Source organism: Zonotrichia albicollis, chromosome 4 (assembly GCF_047830755.1).
Source record: "Zonotrichia albicollis isolate bZonAlb1 chromosome 4, bZonAlb1.hap1, whole genome shotgun sequence".
NCBI lineage: Eukaryota > Metazoa > Chordata > Aves > Passeriformes > Passerellidae > Zonotrichia > Zonotrichia albicollis.
In genome coordinates, this window is record NC_133822.1 from 55,665,060 (window position 1) to 55,687,723 (window position 22,664).

At 40.6% G+C, this 22,664-nt stretch overlaps 1 protein-coding gene across 3 annotated transcripts in view; it reads right to left on the reverse strand.

The window, feature by feature from the left end:
- PDZRN4 (PDZ domain containing ring finger 4) overlaps positions 1-22,664 on the reverse strand; it is a 228,605-nt gene that overhangs the window by 36,212 nt on the left and 169,729 nt on the right. For all 3 annotated transcript variants that reach the window (XM_074539849.1, XM_074539848.1, XM_074539850.1), the window contains 2 exons: positions 2,417-2,670; positions 737-839 (listed from right to left, as the gene is read on the reverse strand). In XM_074539849.1, coding sequence (XP_074395950.1) covers positions 737-839; positions 2,417-2,670 — 357 coding nt within the window. The remainder of the gene's footprint in view (positions 1-736; positions 840-2,416; positions 2,671-22,664) is intronic.

Below are 22,664 nucleotides of genomic sequence, written 5' to 3' on the forward strand. Positions count from 1 at the left end.
CATGAAAAGCTAATGACTGACTGACAAGTAGATTATTTAGATATTGAAATGAAAATCTAATGAAGAGCAACATCACTAATCATATGTTATCATTTTGGGAAGCTTCACATAATGATTTTCCAGTGACTCAGAAAAACATCCACCCTCGTCACCAGACAGTGCAATAAATTAGCAGCAAAGGGAGATTTGTGGTACAGAGCACAATCTCTTATAATTGCAATACTTATAATGTCAAATATCAAAGAGCAAGTAATAAAAACTATAATCATTGTCCAATTTGAAGCACGATCTTAAAAACACTCAGGCACACACCCAAATATCTAGAAGACTGATTTCTAATGTATGAAATACAAGGACAATTGATTCTTAAAATTAGAGGCAGGAGGAGGAAAGCAATAAAGCTTCCAGTAACGATTTGTGGAAAGGTGCTTTAAAGTGTTAAATCTACTAAAGAGAAGCATTTGAGTTACAGCCTCCACTGCAGAAAGACAGAACATGTTAAACAAGCCTCCTAGACTGCAGAATTCTGCTTTCAAATTTCACATCTTTAGCCTAACCCTAGCCTAACCCCAGTAAATCCTGTGACATCACACAGGTATAACACAAAACTGCCTTTTGTGATGATTTTTAAGAAGTATTCCCACTCTTCTTTTTCTCAGAGGAGCCTGCTATCAGCTGTGTAAATGTCATATCTGTAATAACAGAAAGAGAGGGTGAAGTGTGCCCATGATCTTACCTCATACTCAAAGTCCTCTGCTCTATCTGCATCAGCAGGCAGGCTGGAAAGATACTCATTGCCTTCATAAAATTCATGCTCCACTGGGTGAAGAGAATGGCAGCTATGTGGAACAAAGCAGTACAATAACAATAGATGAGAAAATATGGTTTTTTTTAAATTAAAAGGTCCCACCTCACCCCCCTCCACTGTCACCTCGTCCCCCTGCTGCCAACCCAGTCTCACTTCATAGTTTTCTCATCTCAGAAATGCTTGTCTGAACGGCTGGACAGCCTGAAAGAACCAAGTACCTGAAAGAGCCAGTACCAAGAAGCAGCACAGGCTGTTTTCCCTGAAAAGCTCATGCTCTGGTTGAGTTCATTTTGCTGGATTCATCTTTAGGCATATTTACACAGGGTGATTTCTTATAAGGATCTGGTTTGAACCAAACTGCTTCACTGTAATTTTGGATTTCTTACACCCATAAGGGTACATAACTCCAGATTCAGGTGCTGTGTCATGGCTGGGGGCAACTCACTAGTTATCTGGTCATAGTCTTAATCTACAGGCCATATCAGGCTCACAAACTGCTCAAGAATTTATGTAAAATAACCAGCAATATCCACTTGTGTTAAAGTGGTAACAACATGGTAAAGTGCACTTGAGCAACTACACAGTTACAAATGTTAGTATATTGTACTGTTAAATGGGTTTGGAACACAAAGAATGAGGTCTTTACAGCATCTTTAGACTCAAGGCTGGATCCCAACCGTGTATTATCCAGGGTGGACCTATTTTAGCAGAGGTTGAAAACTCTTCCCCATGCTGAGGGCACGGGAACTTCAATCACAGTAGCCCAGAGTTTAGAAATACCCAGTAAAAACTCAGAAATACATGTATCCTGTTCCTTGCTGTGCAGCAGTCAGCAGTAAGCCAAATCCATCTAGCCCAGACTTTCTAAAAATGGACCTACATCAAAGTTAAAAGTGTCATGTTCTGCATTAGCATCAATTCTGCAAACCCACACAACGTGCCAGCAAATCAGTGAAAAGGCTCTTGGGCTATAATATTTTTTGGCAGGCTACAGAGGGTCTGTAGGGTCATCTGAGGTCACCCACAACATGATGTTATTTATGAGGTGGGGTTAAAAGAGGAAGAACCCTACACCCTATTTATGTATAAGCACCACCTGCTGGTGTTCACATCCAATTCAGTTCCAAAGAGAGATAATTTAATTAATATATTTTGCCATATGACAGATGAAATGGTACTTTTTCATATCTATATTTTTGGAATTGTTTTGCTTTTGATAAGGGGAACTTTATATTAAATCACTTGTTTCCTTGATTTGTTTTTGTAAAAAAAATTGGAAGAAAAGAAAACAAGACAAGCTCTTTCTAGGTCTGAAAAAGCCTTTTTGGTACTTTGGAACACAGAAGTGTTTTTCTTCTTGACTAGGGCTTAGCTTTGGATGAACGGATATATAAACACAAAGTAAACATGTCTGAGATTCCTCCCTGTAGCCCTAATCTACAAGCAGAGTTTAGGAAAGCTGTCACTGAAGCCTGTATAGGATAGTGGTTATCAACAACATTTATTATTTATTTAAAGCGTTCCTGAGATTTTTCAGGAGAAGGCAAAAAGATCATCCCTGCAATGCCTCAATCCTGCAGGTAAACAGCAGAAAAAGATAAACCATACCTATCTGAAAGGAGAAAAGGGCAGATATCTGGAACTGGTGGTGTGGAAGGCCTTAGCTTGGCCAGAGCCATGATGTGCTCAAAAGTGATGTCAGTCTGAGTGCTGGCATCCATGAGCCGAACATCCTGAGAGCCGCTGTGAGCCTTGGCAGCTGGGGCTCGTCGTAGCACCTGAACCACGATGGGCTCCTTGGCATTGCGGAAAGCTTCCACGGCCTCCTCGTGAGTGGCCTTGGACAGGTCCTTCCCATTGACCTAGGGAAAACAGGGAAAACAGCCAGGGTGAGAGAAAAGGCAGCATAAAAACATGGGTGTAAAATATAGGGGGATGAATTATTTGTGCGGCACATCAAGCCCCTGATGACATCGATGAGCATATTTTGGTATCCATGCAAGAGGGAATATACAGATGGAAGGAGAAATAAGTTCTTTAATCTTTCCCAGAAATTAGAAAAGGTTTGAACTCTTCCATAACTGTCCCACCCAATGATATCCAAACACAGCAAAAAAAACCCCAATATTTAGAAAGTAATTTATATTATTTCCTCTTATCCTATTTTATTAACTTTGTAAAATACAGCTAAAATAGGAAGGGTGCCTTTAATTTTAAATTTCAGCATTTTCTGTGGTATGCAATTGTTTTAAAGGATTTCTGGCATAGCACTGTTATTAATGCAGATGTCAATAAACACGTCTCTGATGTCTAAAAAGAAACAAGGCCAATTTTCAATGTTTTGTCACTTATCTGCTACGGCCATTATACAACCATTAAGACCACAGATAGGAAGATTGAACTAGCACAGTCAGCTGCTGGTCTTTCAAGGAAAGAGAACTAACTCAATAAATAATTTGCTATGAACAGACAAATAATCAACCAGAGAAAATTACATTGCAAATGTAGCATAGCTTGGCAAAACTAAAATATTGTGCCAAGATTTCTTTCTGCTACAGGCAAAGCAGCAAATTCCTCCTGGTCTAGATGAGGCCTAAAATAATGTAACTGCAAGGTTTGATTATGCTAAATTTATACAAATTCAGGTGCTTGGGGCAAGATTTGCAAGCATCAGCCCACTAAAAAATGTGAAGGGTAATTGCTCAATGGCAGTCAGTAGCTAAGCCCTTGAACACAGGGCTGTGCAACATCCTTTCAGAGAAAATACTATTCCACTGGTTCCAGAGCAGTGGGACCCCTGTTGACTGCTACACAGGACCTAACTGTTGTGAGATATTGTGGAAATGAGATGATCCTGTGCTGGGGTAGAAAGGCAGGGTTTTCTAGTATGAAATGTGAATACCTGAAGGCACCAAAACCTGCTTAAAATTTATATTCCCAGGAAAACTTCTACACTGCCAGCAAATCAGAAATAGGAGTCTGCCACAAGGTCATGCTCAAATTATCTTCTTTGTATGGACAATGTGTCATAAAAACTTCATAAAACTTAATGAACCCTCCCCAGAAATGGGACAGACCCATAAATTACTTTTCCACAATGTTTGCAAATAGCGGTGGAAATGAAAATTTCTCTGCCACATCACTCCTTCATTCAAGAAATTCTTGGAAATTTCTTGTCAAAAAGGACAAAGGCAAACAGGAACAATGTCAGCAAACTCAAAAGAGCCTCAATAACTCAGCAGCCTTCAGCAACATTTTGAAGAAACTTGTGCAACCATAGTCCTATCATATTTATGTGTATGGCTAGCATACTGCTTACCATTAATTTCAAGTATATATCAATTCAGTACATTTCCAGAGTATATGCACAAGTACAAGGTAGCATCATCTTTCCTCTGACTTAATTTCCAAAGAATCAGCCCTTTCACGCCCATGTCACTCACAAGGACATGCCAAATAAATGCACTGTGATGTAGCCACCAATGTAAAGGTCAGCTGATCTTTCTAGCTGGACCTGATGCACTGATGAGAAGCCTACAAATTTTGAACACATTTCTGTACATATAAAAGCTCAAAACTCTTTATGCTGAGTGCCTGGGGCACCCAAAAGTACCACACCACTGCAGCCTAGACTGTGACCAGGTAATTCAAATGGCAGCTAGGCTGGTCACCTAAGATCAATGCATATCTCTGGTCTGTCTGATAACTGAAGCAGAAAAATTAAGATTTAATGTTATAATTTTATCATTTAGACTATCATCCATAAAATCATAATTAATTATCATTTAATTTGCATGGGAAAATATCAGTTGTATCTAAGAGGAAAAGCCAGAGCTGTCAAAGAAAAAATTAAGTTATAAGAAAACCAAAGAAATTTCCCCCAGAAGAGAACTTCTGCAAACCCTCCCTGCTAACACAAGTGACACTGCCAGGGTGTTCAGACTCAGCGCCATCTAATGGAGGCAATTCGAGATAAAGCTTCAAGCCTGGGTCTTCCTGACACTCTTCAGTCTCTGCTTCATTCTTGTTTCTAACTCAGATCCTATCAAGGTCACAGTTTTTCAGTGTCTGTGACTTTTATAAAAAGAGTGGCCTATAGGCTGTCTGAGGGACGCTCATACCTAAGGCCCTAAGAATAGAAAAATTACTTTCCTGGCTCCCCAGTCCCTTTCAATACTTTTTCAGCTTCAGACAACTATATGGTGTTTCTCCTAAAAGTACATGTTTGAGAATAAACACCACATAGCAATGTATCAATTCTTTTCCTCTATTCAAGAATAAAACATGCAATCCTTCTGTATCCCAGCTGAACCATGTGGATATTGGCACAAGATAACCATTTGATCACAGATCCACATCAACAATCTAAAAGACATTTGGATAGCATACAAAACCCTTTTTTTTTTTTGAAAACCAGAAGCTCTGTCTATTCACATCAGTCAACACTTATCACTTATTCTGAGGAAATAGACATAAATTCACAATAATGCCATTTACATGCAAATTTTATTTCTAAAGAATAATAATATTTTAAAATCACATGAATGTGAAAAATCACAAAAGATACACATTTTCATTTATCCTGGGAACCTATGTCTGACCTCTATTTTCATTTAAATGCCTATTTAATTTGATGACTTCAAACACATTCTCTCCTTTATTTGGTTTCTTATGAAACACAAGCACAGTGGACTCAATACTTGTTTAAACTGTCACTTGAAGTTCATCAACACACTTTGTCGATCTGCACAAAGGTCACATAATTTACAAATGCCTCCTTTTTCAGAAGAAAATATATAGCTGAATTACTCTATGCTGGCAGCTGTCCTGCCCACTTGGGGCGGAGGAGAATTTTTTAAAACCCTGAAGCCAGTACTACATATGGGGTTGGAAGCACTTTCCCTGCAGGCTCTTTAAGGATCTTCTTCCTGCATTATCCCCCAACTTAACTCTCACACACAGTTACCCTGGGAGTTAAAGACAGCTGAGCACTTATTTATAACAAGCCATTTACAGGTTCTTAGTGGACGATTAAATAAATTCCTCGCCTCTGAAAGGTTACTTTCAGTGGAATCCAGGATACTATTTTAAGTGGATAGAGAAATCAGTCACTTTTAACAGTCAACACAAAGACAAGGGAATACATTTGTTGTAGCAGATGGGCTAATTAATCCACAAGCTAGTTGTGAATGTTAAGTAAAGAATATATCTTTTCTCATGTAAACCATCCTCCTCCCCTCTTTGATTAAGCTTTTGTTTAATGAAAGCTCTCTCCCCCATCCCTGGCTATTGGACACACTGCAAAGTCTGGGCCACTTGTCAACATCTCCCCCAGAGTGACTAGTGGCCACTGCCTGGATCCTTGCCATCCCCTTTGGATTCTTGCTCTAAACCCAGCCACATGCAAAACTTCATCAGCATCAGAAAATAAACAAGGAAATGGGCTTTGTCTTTCATGCAAACATCAAATGACATTGGCCAACTGCCACTTCTAATGCCAGCACCAGTGCACACAGGCTGTTCCCACACAGGGAGGTGGGCAGCAGAGAAGGACAGGACTAAATAACAAAACAGTGACTATGAAATATGTAGAAAAATGGTTGTTAAGTTATCTTAATGTTATGAGTGCTAAAGAAAAGGTGAAGAAAAATCAGTCCTTCAATGAAGACTGCTTCCAGGACTTAAGTGCCTGTGACTGAAAATTTAAACTGCCTTGTCTGTTTTCTAACACTTTTCTGCTCTTGATCTTGATTTCATGCTGGGTAGAATTTTTGAAAGAGCCAGAAACACAAATGTTTTCAGTAGGCTTTACTTTTTCCATATTAAGAGAAAAAGGAAAATAGCAGAAAAAAGAGAAAAAAAGGAAAAAGTATGTATAGTCATGTGAATACAATCATCACAAAATCATAAGCAGTTCATGAGATAACCTCCTACCCTCAGCAAATATCTGGCATATGAAAGTTTAAATTTAAGATCACCTCTGCTGAAGTAAAATCCTTTGAGACACTTCATTTATTCAGCAGAGGCAATGGGAAGAATAACTGAAGTGTTCTGCAAGAGCAGAGATGTCTAGACACACAGCTTTCCTAGCTAAATGACAGAGATGCTGTCTGACACGATGATGGAGTTCACACAAGGCTCACTGTCCTAGGAGATTTCAACACCCACGCAGAAGATGCCCCTGACCTGACAGGTGCTAAATCTGCTCTCATCACAGCAGTCTCCCCACCTTCAGTCTCTCACCCTAAATACACCCAGGCTACCATTCCCTGGGTGCATCCTTGGACAGCTGACTGGCACAAAGATCGAACACTGTCCTTAAGTTTGACCAGTCCTTCTTTAGGACAGGAATCTGAGCCTTTCCTAACTGCAGGCAACAGAGAAAAAAGAACAAAAACATCTCAGCTTCCTTCCAGATTTACAGCTTTTGGCATGCAGAAACTCTAGGAAACTTCTACTGCTGAGGGCCAACAGCTGCGAGGCTACCTGGGCAGGGCAGGTTGGCATTGCACATGTCACAGTGCCAGCCTGTCAGCTGCTCCCAGTGACACCCATGCTGCAGAGGGACACTGAGTCTTCTGCTAACACTCGTGTGATAGCTCATCTACAGAAAGGGCATTTGACACACTGACATTTTAGGTTACAGTTTAGTACTAAGCCGCATTTCTTCAGCAAGTTAATCTGAAAGACAGCAAATTCAGCCATTATCCAATACCACTACCTCAGTCAGAGTTCATGCAAGCTCAGTAAAGGGACAACTTCTATTATGCTGGTTAATGACATTTTCTCTTCCTTGGCCAGATGAGTTAAGCGACTCTTGTTCCAATTTGATCCTTTGCTGCCCTGAATGTGAAATCTTGTCATCTTTCCTAAAAGCCACACAAGCTGCTGAACATGCAGGTTCCGGCTGCTTCCCTCAAGCTGAACCACAGGCTTATAACAAGAATTACATCTCTATTACCTGTAGAGCTGAGGTTTGTGCTGTTTGATAGCTGGTTTGTATAGCTGGTTCAACGATACTGGATAGGCTCAGGCAACAGCCAGTACTGCAGCCTTCCGTGCATCTCTGTGTGTAACCAGCACACCACCTCTATTTCCCAGTAATTAGCAGAAATCTACTGTGGTTGAAAAGCCAGTGGGTAAGTCTTTATCTGAGCAAGACAAAATAAAGGTTACAAAAACTGGGAAAACATAAAAATGTACCTATTTCCACTCTGTAAAATTTCCTCTCAGAGCGAGACAACCCAGTGACTTCTAGGCAATTGTGATAATTTTAAACAGCAATTGCCAGAAGAAAAGCACCCTCCTTTCAACTGACCTCAAGACGATACTTCATTTTGTCAGAGTTGTTCACTGAGATCAGTGCATCCGAGGGCAGGTCTGACAGCTAGAATTTCTCTCTATGATGGACAGACATGACATATTTTGGAAAGACCCCAGCAAAAAGCTGGACACTGCCTGGAAGTATTGCCCAACAAGATGTCCTAGGGAATTCAGAAGATTTTCAAACTGGAATGGAAAAAATTGTCCCAGGCAGATGTACAGAGAATGGACAAATAGTCCTCATCACATCTGCAGTTAATACAGCAAACTAGTGAGCAAGGTAACTAATACCTTGTGCTTGTGAAACTTTGGTTCTCCAACAAATAGAAACTCAGTATCTTTTTTCTTTGTGATTTTGCCGTCTCTACTCAGTCACCTCTAAATAAAACAAAAGCACTGCTAGAAGCATCTCCCAAAATTGTGCGCAGAATCATGCTCCATGTTTTGAAAAAACATTCAAGTCTGTTGTAAGCAAAGAAATCATTGAAGATCCCCCCAACTTTGGGAGGAGGTTTTGGGGTTTTAAATCCCAAACGTATCGACTGCCTAAATGCATTTATGGTATTGAGTACAAGAAATTGATTGTGTTTTAGGTGCGTGCCTACAGCCTGCTTCTAGCTGGCTGGGTGAGGTACAGTGATCATTCACTACAAATGCCTTTGAGCATTTCAATCTCCCTAACACTGCAAGGGACATTTCCATTCCTAAAGACTGTTTGTGGTTCTGGGCCCTCACCTTGGGACATCTCTTAAAAACGACTTGGATGCTACAATTCTCATCTCTAGGATAACTATCACTGCTCCAACAAGTTTTTAATCATTACTCAGCAGCTTTAATTTGTAGCCAAAATGCAAACTTAATTTCTGCACTTCATAACATGAGGCTTGGCAGTCAGTGCAACTGGTGAATATTTCCTCCAAATCATCACTGTCTTTTAGAACAATGCACATCTCACAAAGATCCTTTCAAGTCCTTTAATGTTGATGTCCAACAACATCAGAACAGCTCAGAAAGCTCAGCTCAAAAAGTACAAGAGCTCAGAAAAATTCATTTAAGTTTTGAAAGAGTGAACATAACAATTATCTGCAATTCTCTTGGTTTGTGTTATCTGCATTTGCCGTGTGAGTGAAATGAAATCACCAAATTAAATTCAAGAATTACTGCATTAGTTTCAGAGTGAGCTGCCTGGAGACAACTGCTGGTAGACAAGTATTTGTGATCAACTGCTGTTGTCTTTTTCCAACTCCCTTAATCTACCCAGCAGACCTGTGATTAGCTGCAATCACCATCTTTCTTGCATGCTCTTCCAGTTTGTATTCCCAGCCTCATTCCTCTTTCCCTTTGCTGCCTCTGTTCTCTCTCTTAGTCTGTTGGCTCTTCTCACTCTGTCTTTTTCTTTCAGTGCAGGCCCTTCTTTACTCCCTAGGACTCTCACGCCTGCTGATTCCCAAACCTTCCATCTTTCCTTTCCTGAACTCTTCTCTACAAAGACCTCCCACTGCCCTCTCACTGAACCTGTCCCCTCCCCACAGGCTGGGAACTTGTCATCCTCCCAGGGTGACAGCTGGAAAGCTGAGCACTCATGAGGTCTGCCTTCACCAGCACCTCCTGGTACCAACACGAATGCTCAGCTAACCCAGATGGTAGTGTTGCAAGGCTGGGGTATATTTACTATGCAAATTGCTTTTAATATTGACAAACAGTTTTTTTGATGATATTAAGATTCTGCCTGAGGGCAATAAAGACTAAACTAGCTGTGGCATGCATAAAATACGTGTGTTACTTCTTGATATAATTAGAACATCATTCATTACATTAATCATTGCAAACTTTTCCTGTTTGGGGATAGGGCATTGAATAAATCTCTCAAGAGATCTACCACATGCAGTAATCCTTTGATGATGGGAAAAATACAATCAAAGGCCAGCCTGCGTGCTCAGAAAGAACATTTTTTATCTCTAAGCCTTTGCACTGAATGCTATAGTCTTCTGTGAACTTCATGGTGTCTCTGCTCCACCACGAGCTCACTCTCCAATTTCTCTTACAAGATATGTACTTTTCTCAGAGAAGAGGCTCTTCAAATGTAACTGCCATTAAAGTTTTAGGAGACAAAATTAATGACATTCTTTAATCATCTGCAGTTCCCAAAGAATAATGGAAGAGGCTAAATGGCAGATTTTAGGACTCTAAATAACATGTAGTCACTTTTTTCCTTTTAGGGAGTCATACTCCACATTTCACTAACAGAAAAAAACCCCAGTCATGGCTGGCATCGCCACATGAATGCTACACTTATCACTGTCATAACAATTCATCCACACACAGACGACTGAAACTCCTGGTCTCCTCTGAACCGAGTAGTTTAAAAAGATAGATGGCTGCCTTCTGGCTAATTGTGGGAGTTCTTTCATTACTATAAAAAGACTTATTATATCTCAAGTGACTTTATAAGCAGTGAATAATGAGTCCTAAAGTCTTCGGAAAAGACTCCGCTGATCAAATGCTGGGATAACTTATGGGCACAGTGACCTTTTCCTCAGTAAGATACTTCAAACTGCTGCTGTTGGCCCATTATTAAAACTCCCCATTTAAGGCATGCAGTTAAGCCCAATGCAGACTTTATTTTTTTTTATTTTTAAATTCAATTTAAGGTAGCACAACAAGACCTGTATCTCTCCCAGCGTGGAGGACTAACTCCTGGCCGCTCCAGCTGTGCAGGAGCAGGACAGATGGCTGTGGAAGTGCAGGCAGCTGGCTGGGTCTCACCACCCTGCTTCTGACAGCACTGCTGGCACCAGGAGCCTGCATCCCATGTGCCACAGCGCTCCTCACCCCTGCCAGGGAGCTCCTTCCAGCCAGCACGTTCACCAGCAAGCACCAGTACACTGGGCCAGCTGCTGTGTCCCTGCAGGGAGGAGCAGCCCATCGCCTCCAGCTGACCTGAGCTTGGCCTGGCCAGGAGGGTGCTCCGAGAGCCAGCACTGCACACTGCAAAACTGCAGAGACATGAAACCCAACATCACAGACCTGAGCCTGGCCTGGACCCTGGCTGATACCCTGGTCAGTTCCTGGGCTCTGCCACACATCTAGCACAACCCAATGCCCCACTGGGGCGCCACACACATGAGGTGCTAAGGTTAGAGTGACCCCTAAACGCACCTGCACTCGCTTTTTTAATGAAGGTACAACAGACTAGCTCTGTTTTTATATTAATTTCTTACTGAGCATTTGTTTTAATTTTGTCTTGAAGAAACAGAAAAGGTTCCTCCTCTTTGGAAGCAAAATTTGCAGAGTCTCTTTCATTATTTTCTCATTCTCCTCTCATGCTGTCTTGAAACTAATCTGACACTGTTGTTCTCCATTGATTTTCATGGCTTTACTCCAGAACAAGCATATTGGTAAATTTTTTTGGCATAACAGTACTTTCAAAAATTCATTCCAATGTTTTACAGGACTAAATATTTAAAAAATAATTTAGACAAGCTCACATGTATTTAGATTTTCTCAGTCATATGGGCTGACAAAACAACAGATACATTAACTTCATCCTGCCTCTGGATTATGGCAACTTCCTAGACCTCTTTTTCAAAAGAATTCAAAAATGAATTCAGAGGAACAACTCACTTGATAAAACAATGCAAGTAATGGGGCCTTACCTGCTATTCAAAAGTTCATCAGATGCTTTTGTACCAGAAAGTTCCCCATAGCTTTTAGGAAGGCTTAGCAATAATTTTTATTGAACATCAAGAAAGCAGCTGTAAACTTGTAGCTACACACAATAAACACAAAAGAAACTACGTGCAGAGGCATAGAAAAGGAATCTGATGAAACATAATTGTGACTGTTTCTTCCCTTTTGTTTCTCTCTCTCCTACTTTGATCCTCTTTTAAAGACTATTTATTCATGTAGGATTACTTCAGTTTTCTACTGAGTGATGAGGGCTTGCTGTGCTGACACAGAAATATTTTAAGTTGCTTCTTCCTAAAGTTTGTTTGTTGCATTCCTTCTTAGCAGAAAAAAATTGTAAATGATGTGAATATTAGTACCAGCTTAATTCTATCTTATTTAGACAGCACCATGACTGTGTACACATTTTCTGTACTAAGAGCTGCAGCTCCTTTTCTGCAAAAATCCATTACAGCTGCTATTTCTGTCCCTGTTTATCCAACTCTATTCCTCCTTCTGAAGCCTTGTTCCTTCCTCTCTCCCTGTCTCTGCCTTCCTTCACCACTTCCTTCCTGTGTTTTATTCCAGTTGCCTTTTTGGCTTCCCTCCCATATTTTTCACTCACTCCTTTGACTCCCTTTATTTTCTGGGATTTGGTCTCTGCAGTGTTAGAAGCAGCAGCAACTGCTCCTGTATGGCTTTAGTATTTAACACCTGCAAAGGGAATCTTTCCCTGAACGAAGTCTACAGGATGTCCCCTCCTACAGGCTTTAGGAGAGAATGAAGTAGCTGACTCATTCCTCCAATGGACTCTCAAAAAATCAGCAAGGGCATTTTCTGAGGAACTTTATGTAATGCTCATCAATTTTCTTTTCCCATGCAATTCCAGGTGTATTGCAAGGATATCAGAGCTGCCATTTCAGCTCTCCAAGGCACATCAAGGCTGTTAAGGCTCAAATGGCAGAAAAATACATCAGTGAGCTTATGCACTGCTGGTAGCCAAGGCTGTGCTGCTGACTGGTCACTGAATACATTGCACCATTGCCTTGCAATATCACAAATATCACTGAAATACAAACAGATTTTGAAGAATCTCTTGTGTTAACTCTTCAGGAAAAAAGCTGGCCTTTGGACACATGTGGGCAGTTCTTGTTGGTTTCAATTGCCATGCACCCACATCAGATGGTGAAGTTTAGCACAGAAAAGACCTTTAATTATCAGGAACAGATTAATTCTTCCTGCTCAGAGAAACAGAATTGTACTCTAATATGAAATGAAATTATCTGACAGGCTTTTGATTATCTTAAAAGCAGCACAAGCAACTTAATTAAAACACCAAAAAGAATATGGCAACCTACTATACTTACGTATTTGGAAAAATACTGCCTAGGGGAGGACTGTCTTTGGTGTATAGCATCAAGCACCACAGAGCCCCAGAGTAAGTAGAGCCTTCTAGATATTGCTGTAGTAAAAATAATGATTATACATCTGTGCTGAGAATTTAGACAATGAATTACAAGGGGACATGAATTAAAATAGACATGCTTTAAAATAAAGTTTATGGCCTAGACAATGAAAATACTTTAATCATGGCACACTGGGGGATATCAAGACAAGGGCAGTGGCATCTTTGTTTTGTCTCAGGAAGAAAGACCTTTTAAAAATGAGGGTTTCTTTTCGCAGTTTATAGGACATTTCATATCATAAAAAGATAGATACCACTGAAAGAAGAAATAAGACCCCTTCTTTTCTAGATTATATATCAGAAAAGATGCACATGAATTCCTCATAGCAATATACAGATTATATACAGAGGATAATTTATAAAGGGAGATATAAATTCTGTATGTGCTTATAATAGAATTATTATGAGTAAATTATCTAGGAATGCTTTTAGTAAGTTATAAAAGTGTTTGTAAAAACAAAATTCCTGAGCAAATGAAGACATTTCACCAAAATCAACAACATTGAAATGCTTCTCAGCTGAACTTAACTAAACCTCACAGATTTTCAGATGTCATATTTGTCATCTTACCATGACTCCTGCATTGAAGCGTTTGTTTACACTAACTTTGGCAACTTTCTTCAGCAGGAGGCAAGGAACTGTGGTAAAATAAGAAATACCTATGCTGTGCACAAGCATGGACTAGGAGAAGAGTGGCTGATGAGCAGCCCAGCTGAAGGGACCTGGGCATGCTGGCTGACAGCAGGCTCAGTGAGAGCAGCATTGTGCCAAGAGGGCAAACCCCATCCTGGGGTGCCTCAAACACAGCATCACCAGCCTGTCATGGGACAGGATTATCCTGCTGTATTCACAGCTGGTGCAGCCTCACCTGGGTACCTGTGTGCAGCTCTGGGACCCAGCACTTGAAAAGGAAGTGAAGGTACTTGCATGTGTTACAGGATGGCACCAAAGGCGGTGGAAGTGCTGGAAGAAATGTCCTATGAGAAGCAGTTTTGGAGAAAAGGAGGATGTGTGCTAACCTCATTGCTCTCTACAGCTCCCTGAGAAGGGCAAGGGGACAGGGCAGTGTTCATCTCCCTCACATGCAGTGGCAGGACACATGGCAATTGTGCAAAGCTGCACCACAGGAGGTTTCTTTCCTGAGATGTGGTCAGACACAGGAACAGGCTTCCTAAAGAGGTGTGGCATGCCCCATGCCTGTCCACATTTAGGAAACATTAGAGGAATGCCCTTAACAACATGCTTAAATTTTTGGTCAGCCCTGAAGCGGTCAGGCAGTTGGGCTAGATGATCATAGTAGGTCCCTTCCAACTGTAAATATTTATTCTATTCTAGTCTATTTTCACAGAAACAAAAAATGATGTTGCAACATCACAGCTTGTAAAATTTTTGTTCTTTAAATAGGAGGCAGGCAGGGAGCAGCATAAGCTTGCAACTGGATCGATAAATTGTAGTGAAGTGCAAATTTCAACCAAGTCCTGTGTGTTCTAACAGCTCAGATGTACTTGGATTCAAAGGTTTCTTCTTGGCTTATTTATTGAAAAGGTTATGTTTTAGAATGGCTCAGTTGATGAAAAGTGTATTTTCCCCCTTAAATTTAAAGTCAAGTGGGCTCCTATTTCAAAACCCACATCATGTAGGACTGGAGAGCAGCTTTCTTGTTACTGCTGATAGATATATTCTTTAAGACAGTCGTGTTTCTTTAAACTTTCATGGTAAGCTGGCTTTACAAGCTAGTAAAGTAAAATGTCATAGCACAAAGTTATTGGTGAAAAGAACCGCGTCTGCAAAGCAGAGACTTCCAATAAATTGAGAAATGTCTGAAGCCAAAATGGCAGGGCAAAATTTAAACAAACCTTCCCCACCTAAGGAGAGGCAGACAGGCATAAACCATTCCCAGCAATCAATTCTGCTATTTGAATTCATCCTGACACTTGTTGGGCTCGGTTGCTGATGTAGAACCATGGCAGAAAGGCCAGGCCACCGGGGAAATTTGGCCAGCCTCCACATCTGAGAGTGAACCACCCGACTGCAGGTCTCCAACCCTTCTATTGCTTTTCTTTGTGTTCCAAGCATAAACTGCTTTGTCCACTGTGTTTCAGGTCTGCCACAATAAAGAAAATTCTTCATTCACTGTTCATATAAGAGATGGGAAATACTGGAATGGTAAGGTTGCTTTTCAGGCAGACAGTTTAAAAATAAACCTGTCAAGTAAATATTCATGATTCTGTTTCTCACTCTGGCTACTTTGCAGTTAATTATTGACATTGTTAGACAGCAGAGGAAACATCTGAGAAAAGGAACTGCAGGTTTCTAATTAGTGAAAATCCTGTGAAAATTCAATATTTACATACATTGGAGAAAAAAATCTGCTCTTAATGGAGATTCTCAGAGATTTTTGTGGGAAAGAATTTGCATACTGGCCTTGAGTGCCTTCATTAATACCAAACAGAAATATCATCATATTCTTGAGTTGTTAGTGCCTAAGTCTCACCAAAACATAGCTAAGGTAGCCAGTGCTCACAGATATTCAGAACATACATTTTTATCCCCGCTCCTACCCCTCCAAACCCTAGCCTTAGAGCAACCCAGAAAATGTGAGGTCAGGTACCCAGCCATGCAATCTCAATCTCCAGCTTCCCCCTGCTGACATCTCAGTCAGGGGGAATAAGCTGCAGGGCAGCCATCACATCCTGTACATTGCACGGCTCTCCTGAGCGAGAAGGATTACCTGGAGCAGATTGTGATACTGTGATCTCAGAGGGCAATGCCATCCCATCTGACATCCTCATGCATGATCAGCAGCCAAGGTGCACAGGTACCAAAAGTTATCGGTGTCCTCATTTCACCCTGAATTATTTGGGTAGGAGGAAGCACAGGGTCCCTCCAGGCATGTCAGCAGGAATTGCATGTGGTCCATGGGGCAAGCCAAGAGCCACTGTGCCCAACAGGTTGGAAGCAAACTCAAAAGGTGCTTTTGGAGCTGCCATCAAAGCTTTGCAGGTAAGCAGACATATCTCCCCATTAGGTCTATGCTTCTATTCCAGGCCCAGGACGGTCAGACTTCTTAAAAAGCTAAGTCAACTAATAGAACACAATACTTACCCTCTCCCTTAAAAAATGAGGACAGTATGGACAGGGAGCAGTAGCAGCTGCATATTGACACATTAACCTTACAAATAAGTTATTTGCCTGGAAAAAAACTGGAAAAAAGGAACTCAGCATAACTGTATGAAATCACACCTTTCTCTCTGCAAGGCAGTCTTTTCATCAGGTTACCAAACATTCTGAAATGTAAGAAATTACACATTGCTTTCTGAAGCTTTAATTTAAAATATAATCTAACCACTTATCAAATAGGTCTGGGTTTAAGGAGTTAAGTATGTGGTTAGATGGAGGTTACTCTTCTGAAATGCTTACACCATCCCAGTCCAATAGGTACAACAGCAATGTTTTGAAATCTCCCAGTAATGGAACAAACTAGAGAAATAATGGGTCTAGTCTGAGCTTCTTTATTCTCTTTATTGCACTCTGATTACTGTACTTCCATAAAACATGGCATGTCTCATCGTCATTATGGCATGTCTCTTTTTTTCTCCACCTTCTTGCTTCACCATTTAGCCTTCTCCCCTCCTCCTCTCCTTTCTCCCCCCAGGGTTCCCACGTAAACCTCCCAGTCCTGCTGAAGCCGTCTGTATTTTAAAAGACATTAAGCATGTCATTAGGAATTGGCAGGTGAAGTTTGCTGATATTTCCACAAATGTCACCAATAAAAGTATTAAATAAGATCACTGCAAAGACAAAGTCTTCTGGAGTCCCAGCAGTAACCCCTCCTCAGCCTTTCAATTTCCCTTTTAGCACTACATGTAGTTAGATATACCTGCAGAGTCAGCTCCAGGTCTAAGTGCTTCTCTTCCAATTTAGCTAGTATTTTTCTTTATAGTATCAGATCAGATATTTTTGTTTATCTTAGTCCAGATAAAGAGGACCTACCACAGACTCTTCATCAAGATAAGGCATTTGCTAATCAAAAAGACTATCATGTTAGCCTGGCTTTGCAACCTGCTTAGCCTTTGATTCATTATGCTGCACTTACCCTTTGCCTTCCCTAAGTGCAATCATCCTTTTCTTCAAATTGTACTTTAACACCTTCACACTACGTATTCTGAACCTAAAGACTGGCAAATCCCATAATGATCCTAAGCACAGGTATACCATTTAATTGTATTCCATGAGCTTCTCCATGATAGACTAGATTAACAAATCTTCTTATTTGTCCTCACTACTGTTCTCTCAACACTTGAGAACCTCTTGCCTCATAGTCTTGCCAGCATAACTACTTCTGGAGGTTACCCTAAAAATTGAATCACTGAAAGATCCTGCTTTGAAAATCATCTCTATTTAAAACGTTAGTGTTATTTACCATACAGACAATTGCCTTCTCCTTCCACATTATCCGTTTGCCTCAAATCCTCTCTCCTACCCCTTCACTCTTCAGGTGCTTTTCCCACACACTCAAAACATGTACCTGTGCAAATCTTTCTGAGAGGTTTTAAACCTTTCTGCTTGACACATATTGTAACTCCCCGAAAGGTAGAAAATCTTCAAAATGGTCAGACTGTGATAAAATGACTGCTTTCCTGGACACAAGGTACAGGGAATATGCAGTAGAGCCAGGCAGATCCTCAGGTTGAAAAGGAGGACAGGAATGGCTCCTTAGTACTAAATAACTCACATTTGTGTGAATGTGCTTTCAATTTACTAAATGACATTACCTCAGTTTTGGAGGTCTCTTAAAGGAAAAAAAAAAATCAGATATGAAAATAAAATCAGTGAAAGACAGGGAGAGAACAATTCAAAATGCTGAAAAATTATAAAGATTTACTATTATGGCATTTGTTAATCCAGGGAGAACACCTCTATTAATAGATAGCAATATTCAGGGTGTTGTAAAGCTATTTCCCAGGATGAGGTCTGATTTATAGTCTTGGACAGAAATTATTCTTCTCATGTCTTACAAAAACAGAAAAAATCTTTCACTCAGCATGGTTTCAAGCTACACAAGTACAACACAGCGGAGACTCTGCTGCCTCTTGATGCCTTCTGTGTTGGTGTAAGTTAGCTCAAAGATGGCTTTATTTTTTAGAGTGATATTTTACAGGCTGTTTATCTAGAAAGTGGATTATTGCCTTTGGGTATTTTGTGAAAAAATAAAATAGAAATCAATTGAGGTATTTCATTTATTACATCTGTTGCTGTGCATGGGTAATCATTTTTTTTCTCCCATAATATATTAGTCTTCTCTGCACTAGAACTTCCTGAAGCAGCCTCACTAACATAGTTCACTCTAACCCCCTTAGAGCCTGTCTTGTCAATTATCTGTGAATTTAGAAAGACTTACACAAAGATCATAATGAACTGGGTTTGAAAGAGACTGTAAAGGTGTAAGGTACTGAATACTGAAGTTTGGAACAGCTATGGTGGAGATATGTCTTGTGCCAGGTCTTGCACTCAGACAATAAATGCTTTTTCATTTAAAAGTTATGTTAAAAAAGGTGGAAGCAGAGCTGTGAATTGGATGGGGCAGAACTGGAATTGTCTGAGTTCTGCCTTTATGACTGGCATAGCCCTGCTGTACAGTAACTTAACCTTGCTTAACTGCATTTTAATACTTTGCTGTATTTTAAATTTCTCCCTGGCTGCTGTTATGCTGAAGATTGTTGACTTCTACTCTGACTTCAGTAATAAATGGTTTAATATTTTTTTAATCTAGAATATAATTATTTTTCCATATTTGCAGACAACCATCCCCAAACATGAGGTATGCTTCTTGCATCACACCTCAGAAATGCAGTGTGACTGAGCTCATGTTTGCAAAGCACTTCTGAACTTCAAAGAGCATATTCACAAAGCAAATTGTAATAAGGACAGATGTTGAAATTTGATAACAGCTGCAGCAACAGCACAAAGCAAAACCAGGCAAAAGTCATGACTGATATCTGACCCTCATTCATGTATCTCCAAATGCCACCAGTGTTTAACACTGGTACGAAGAGGGGAATCACAGGAGTGTTAGGAGAAATAGGACAGTCCTTGTGCCAGAATATCTGGATTTCCCACCTATTTGACAGCTGAAGGACTCCATTTAAGGTGTGCACTTCAGTTGGCAGATGCAGATGTAAATGGCTCGCAGGTAGAGCTCCTGGAAAATGTGATGACTGCAAAGAACAGCTCCCACTGCAAGCCCTGTGCCTGGCTCCATCCAGCTCTGCCTCTGGCACATTGCTTGGCAGCAGGTTGGCACCAACATCAGATCTGCCCTCAGGTTTTTGCCTCTCAGCTTCAGGAACACAGTGGATACAGGCACAGTTAACCACAAAACTGGGGTCTCTGTGTTCAGCTGGGTCAGGACACTGCTACACCGGATTGCTTTTCACTTGTGACGTGTAGCATATGCCTGTTTGTGCCTGGAGTCTGTTCTTTGTCAGATGGCATGAGAGAGGCTTTTAAACCACCATTCACAGGATGTTTGACACATTCAGAAATTCCCTTCTGTGTCAAAATAGTAAAGTGAAGTCCTCAGGATAAATAGAAAAAACTAGAATATATGTAGTTGTATACACTGATTAGCTCCCTGGAATGCACATTTAACAAGGATGGTGAATGCAAAATTAATCTTAAGTTTAAAAAAAGAAGTTTTGTGAAAAAAAGCTAGAGGGGTATTTAGTAGGAGGCCAGAGTATTGTTGCCTGAAGTAGAATGATATTTACAGACCAAAATGTGCAAAACTGGAACATTGTTTTTGTCAAGTACAAATTAAGCTAATGTACCATTAAGAGCTAGAGGCTCATATACATTACAATCATGAGGTTAGGACACAGACTGTGCTATGACAAACTAACTGTGCAGATATGATAGGGATGATCCAGCATCCAGCTAGGATCTTGGAAAGCAACTTGCTGCTTCTCCTGTGGCGTATTTAGGATGAGCCTTCTGAATACTAATATTACTCCAAGCCAGGATACTCCTTCATTTTTGTGAAAAAAACTAACAGTTGGTAAAAAGAACCAAAAGATATGGAGCCTAATGAGAGGTGAGGCACTACTTCTGGAGTCAGTATATATAATTTTGTTATGATGAACAGCTCTTCCCTAAGACAGATCTTGTATTCCTAACCTTGTAGCAGCTTCTTGAAGCCACAGAGAGGAATTAGAGGAATCTTGAAGCCATAGAGAAGGAAAAAGAAGGATTAAGATGGAAAAGAAACTTATATCCCAGAATCATAAACTCAGCTTTAGTCAGACAACATGGAGATTGCCTTTACACTGTTTTTCTCCACTTGCAGCTACAAAATAAAATTTTCTTCCATGCTGACTTTGCCTACCTCCCTTGTAATGTCTCTCTGACCTTTTTGATAATAGATATTTTCAGTGTTAAAAAATCACTCGCAACTTTGCCCCATTTCATTAGTGGGAAGCCACAGGAAAAAAAGACAAAAAAAACCCCAAAAACCAATCAACTGAGAATTAAAATAAACTATGAGCATCAAAGCAAAAGACTGTTACCTGTGGCTCACACACCTTGTGAAAAGTGAGCACACCCACCTGAGGCGCATGGTCTGTCTGATACAATGGCTGGAATGGCAACCAGGAACAGACAACCTGAGGAGATCCTCCAGGCCCTGGAGGGCTGAGGCCTCTGTGGGACCTGCTCTAACCCCAGGGCCATGAGGTAGCGTGCTCTGGGCAGCTCTGCTGCCACCAGAGGAAAAGGGCAATTGGCTGGTGAGTGACATGAGATGAGCAAAGTGAGAGACACCAATCTGAGCAAAGCGCCCTTGGGTGTGTGTGCTCTAATTCCCTCCTGGCTCACCACCAGGACCTGCGGGGCTGCCTTTCCTGTCTCTGGAATGACAGGTGCTCCAGCCAGTGACAATGCAGCCCTGACCCAACACCAGGCTTCATTTGTTTAACTTATCACTACTGAGACATAAAGGGTCTGTGACCCCCCTGCATGACCAAGCAAATGCATGGAATTGCCAAAAATGACAGGCATTTCTACTTTAAAAGACAAGCTGTCCCCTCTAAGGAATGTTTTACCATCCACAAATTAATCCCTCAAACATTTTTGCTGAGAATTCAGCAGGAATGAGAAAGAGCAATTTCAAGAATACTGATGGCAGACACTCAGCCCTAAATTTTTTCATAAACCATGAAAGAAAACATAGCCCCAAGCCACCTCCTAGCCACACAACAGTCAGTTCAACAAAACAGGAGTGGGATGCAAACTGCCAGACAGCACAGAGAGATTCCCAAGCTTTTGAGGACAGCCAACAAGAGCTTGTACCTCTGGAAAAAAAGACAAACTGCACACTGAAAAGCAAACACCTCCATCTCTGTAAGTCTCCGCTGCTGCTTTTTTACCATGTGTGGTTGCTACGCTGTTTTCCACATTTGCTTCATCAAAACAATTATCATCTGCAGCCTTTCGAAATTATTTTCCAAAGATAAAACAATTATGTCAAGGACTAGTAAAAGCTCTTCACTGTTCCATATCTGCACAAATTACCTTGTATTTCAGATGATTTTATGTACATTTAATCACTACAGATTAATTAGATGGCATACAGCAACCAGCAAAACTGAAGAGCTAACTTCAGTTTAAGTACACATGCAGCTAACTTGTGGCTTTTTAGAACAATTTTAATTAAAAGTTCTAGAAAAACCATCCAGCTGAAAATATTGGGAGCTTTGGGATGGGCTTAGCATAGCTAATAATTTTATATTTAATCAAAGCAGCCTTTGGCTGTAATAAAAATCTATTTTCCTTTGGTAATAAATAGAGTAATTCTGTGAAACAGAATAAATAATTTGCAAAGTTTCATTTGTACAGAAGATCCATGCAGAAAAGAGATCATTGCAATCCCAACCTTCAGAGAGCAGGTTGCTTTCCTTTTAAATATGTAAGACTGTTTTGAAATCAACTTTAAATATTATGCCATAACAGCAATTTCTGAAAAAGATGACCCAAAGTGCCTCGGGTTCCTCCAGAAGAGGGAAAATAATCTAAAGTGACAGTAATTTTGAATGAGGCTGACTTTTCCAGTGAACCATGGAGAGAATGCAAGAAATGTCCCAAAGGCTCAGACCAGCCACCAGCGTATCTCACTTCCAGCGATGGCAGTGGCAAATGCTGTTCAGAGGGAGGCCCCACATGAGGCAGCTACTTTGGCAACCCATCCCCATGCATCCTCCCAGGCACTCACAGAATCTTACACACCATCCTTTAAAATGTCAGTTGCACAGAGAACCTGAAAAACAGCCTTTTTGACTTTGTTTCTACATAGCACAGTATAATAGCTGGCAGATTTCCAGCTCTAGCCAGCCTGGCCAAATGCTGGAT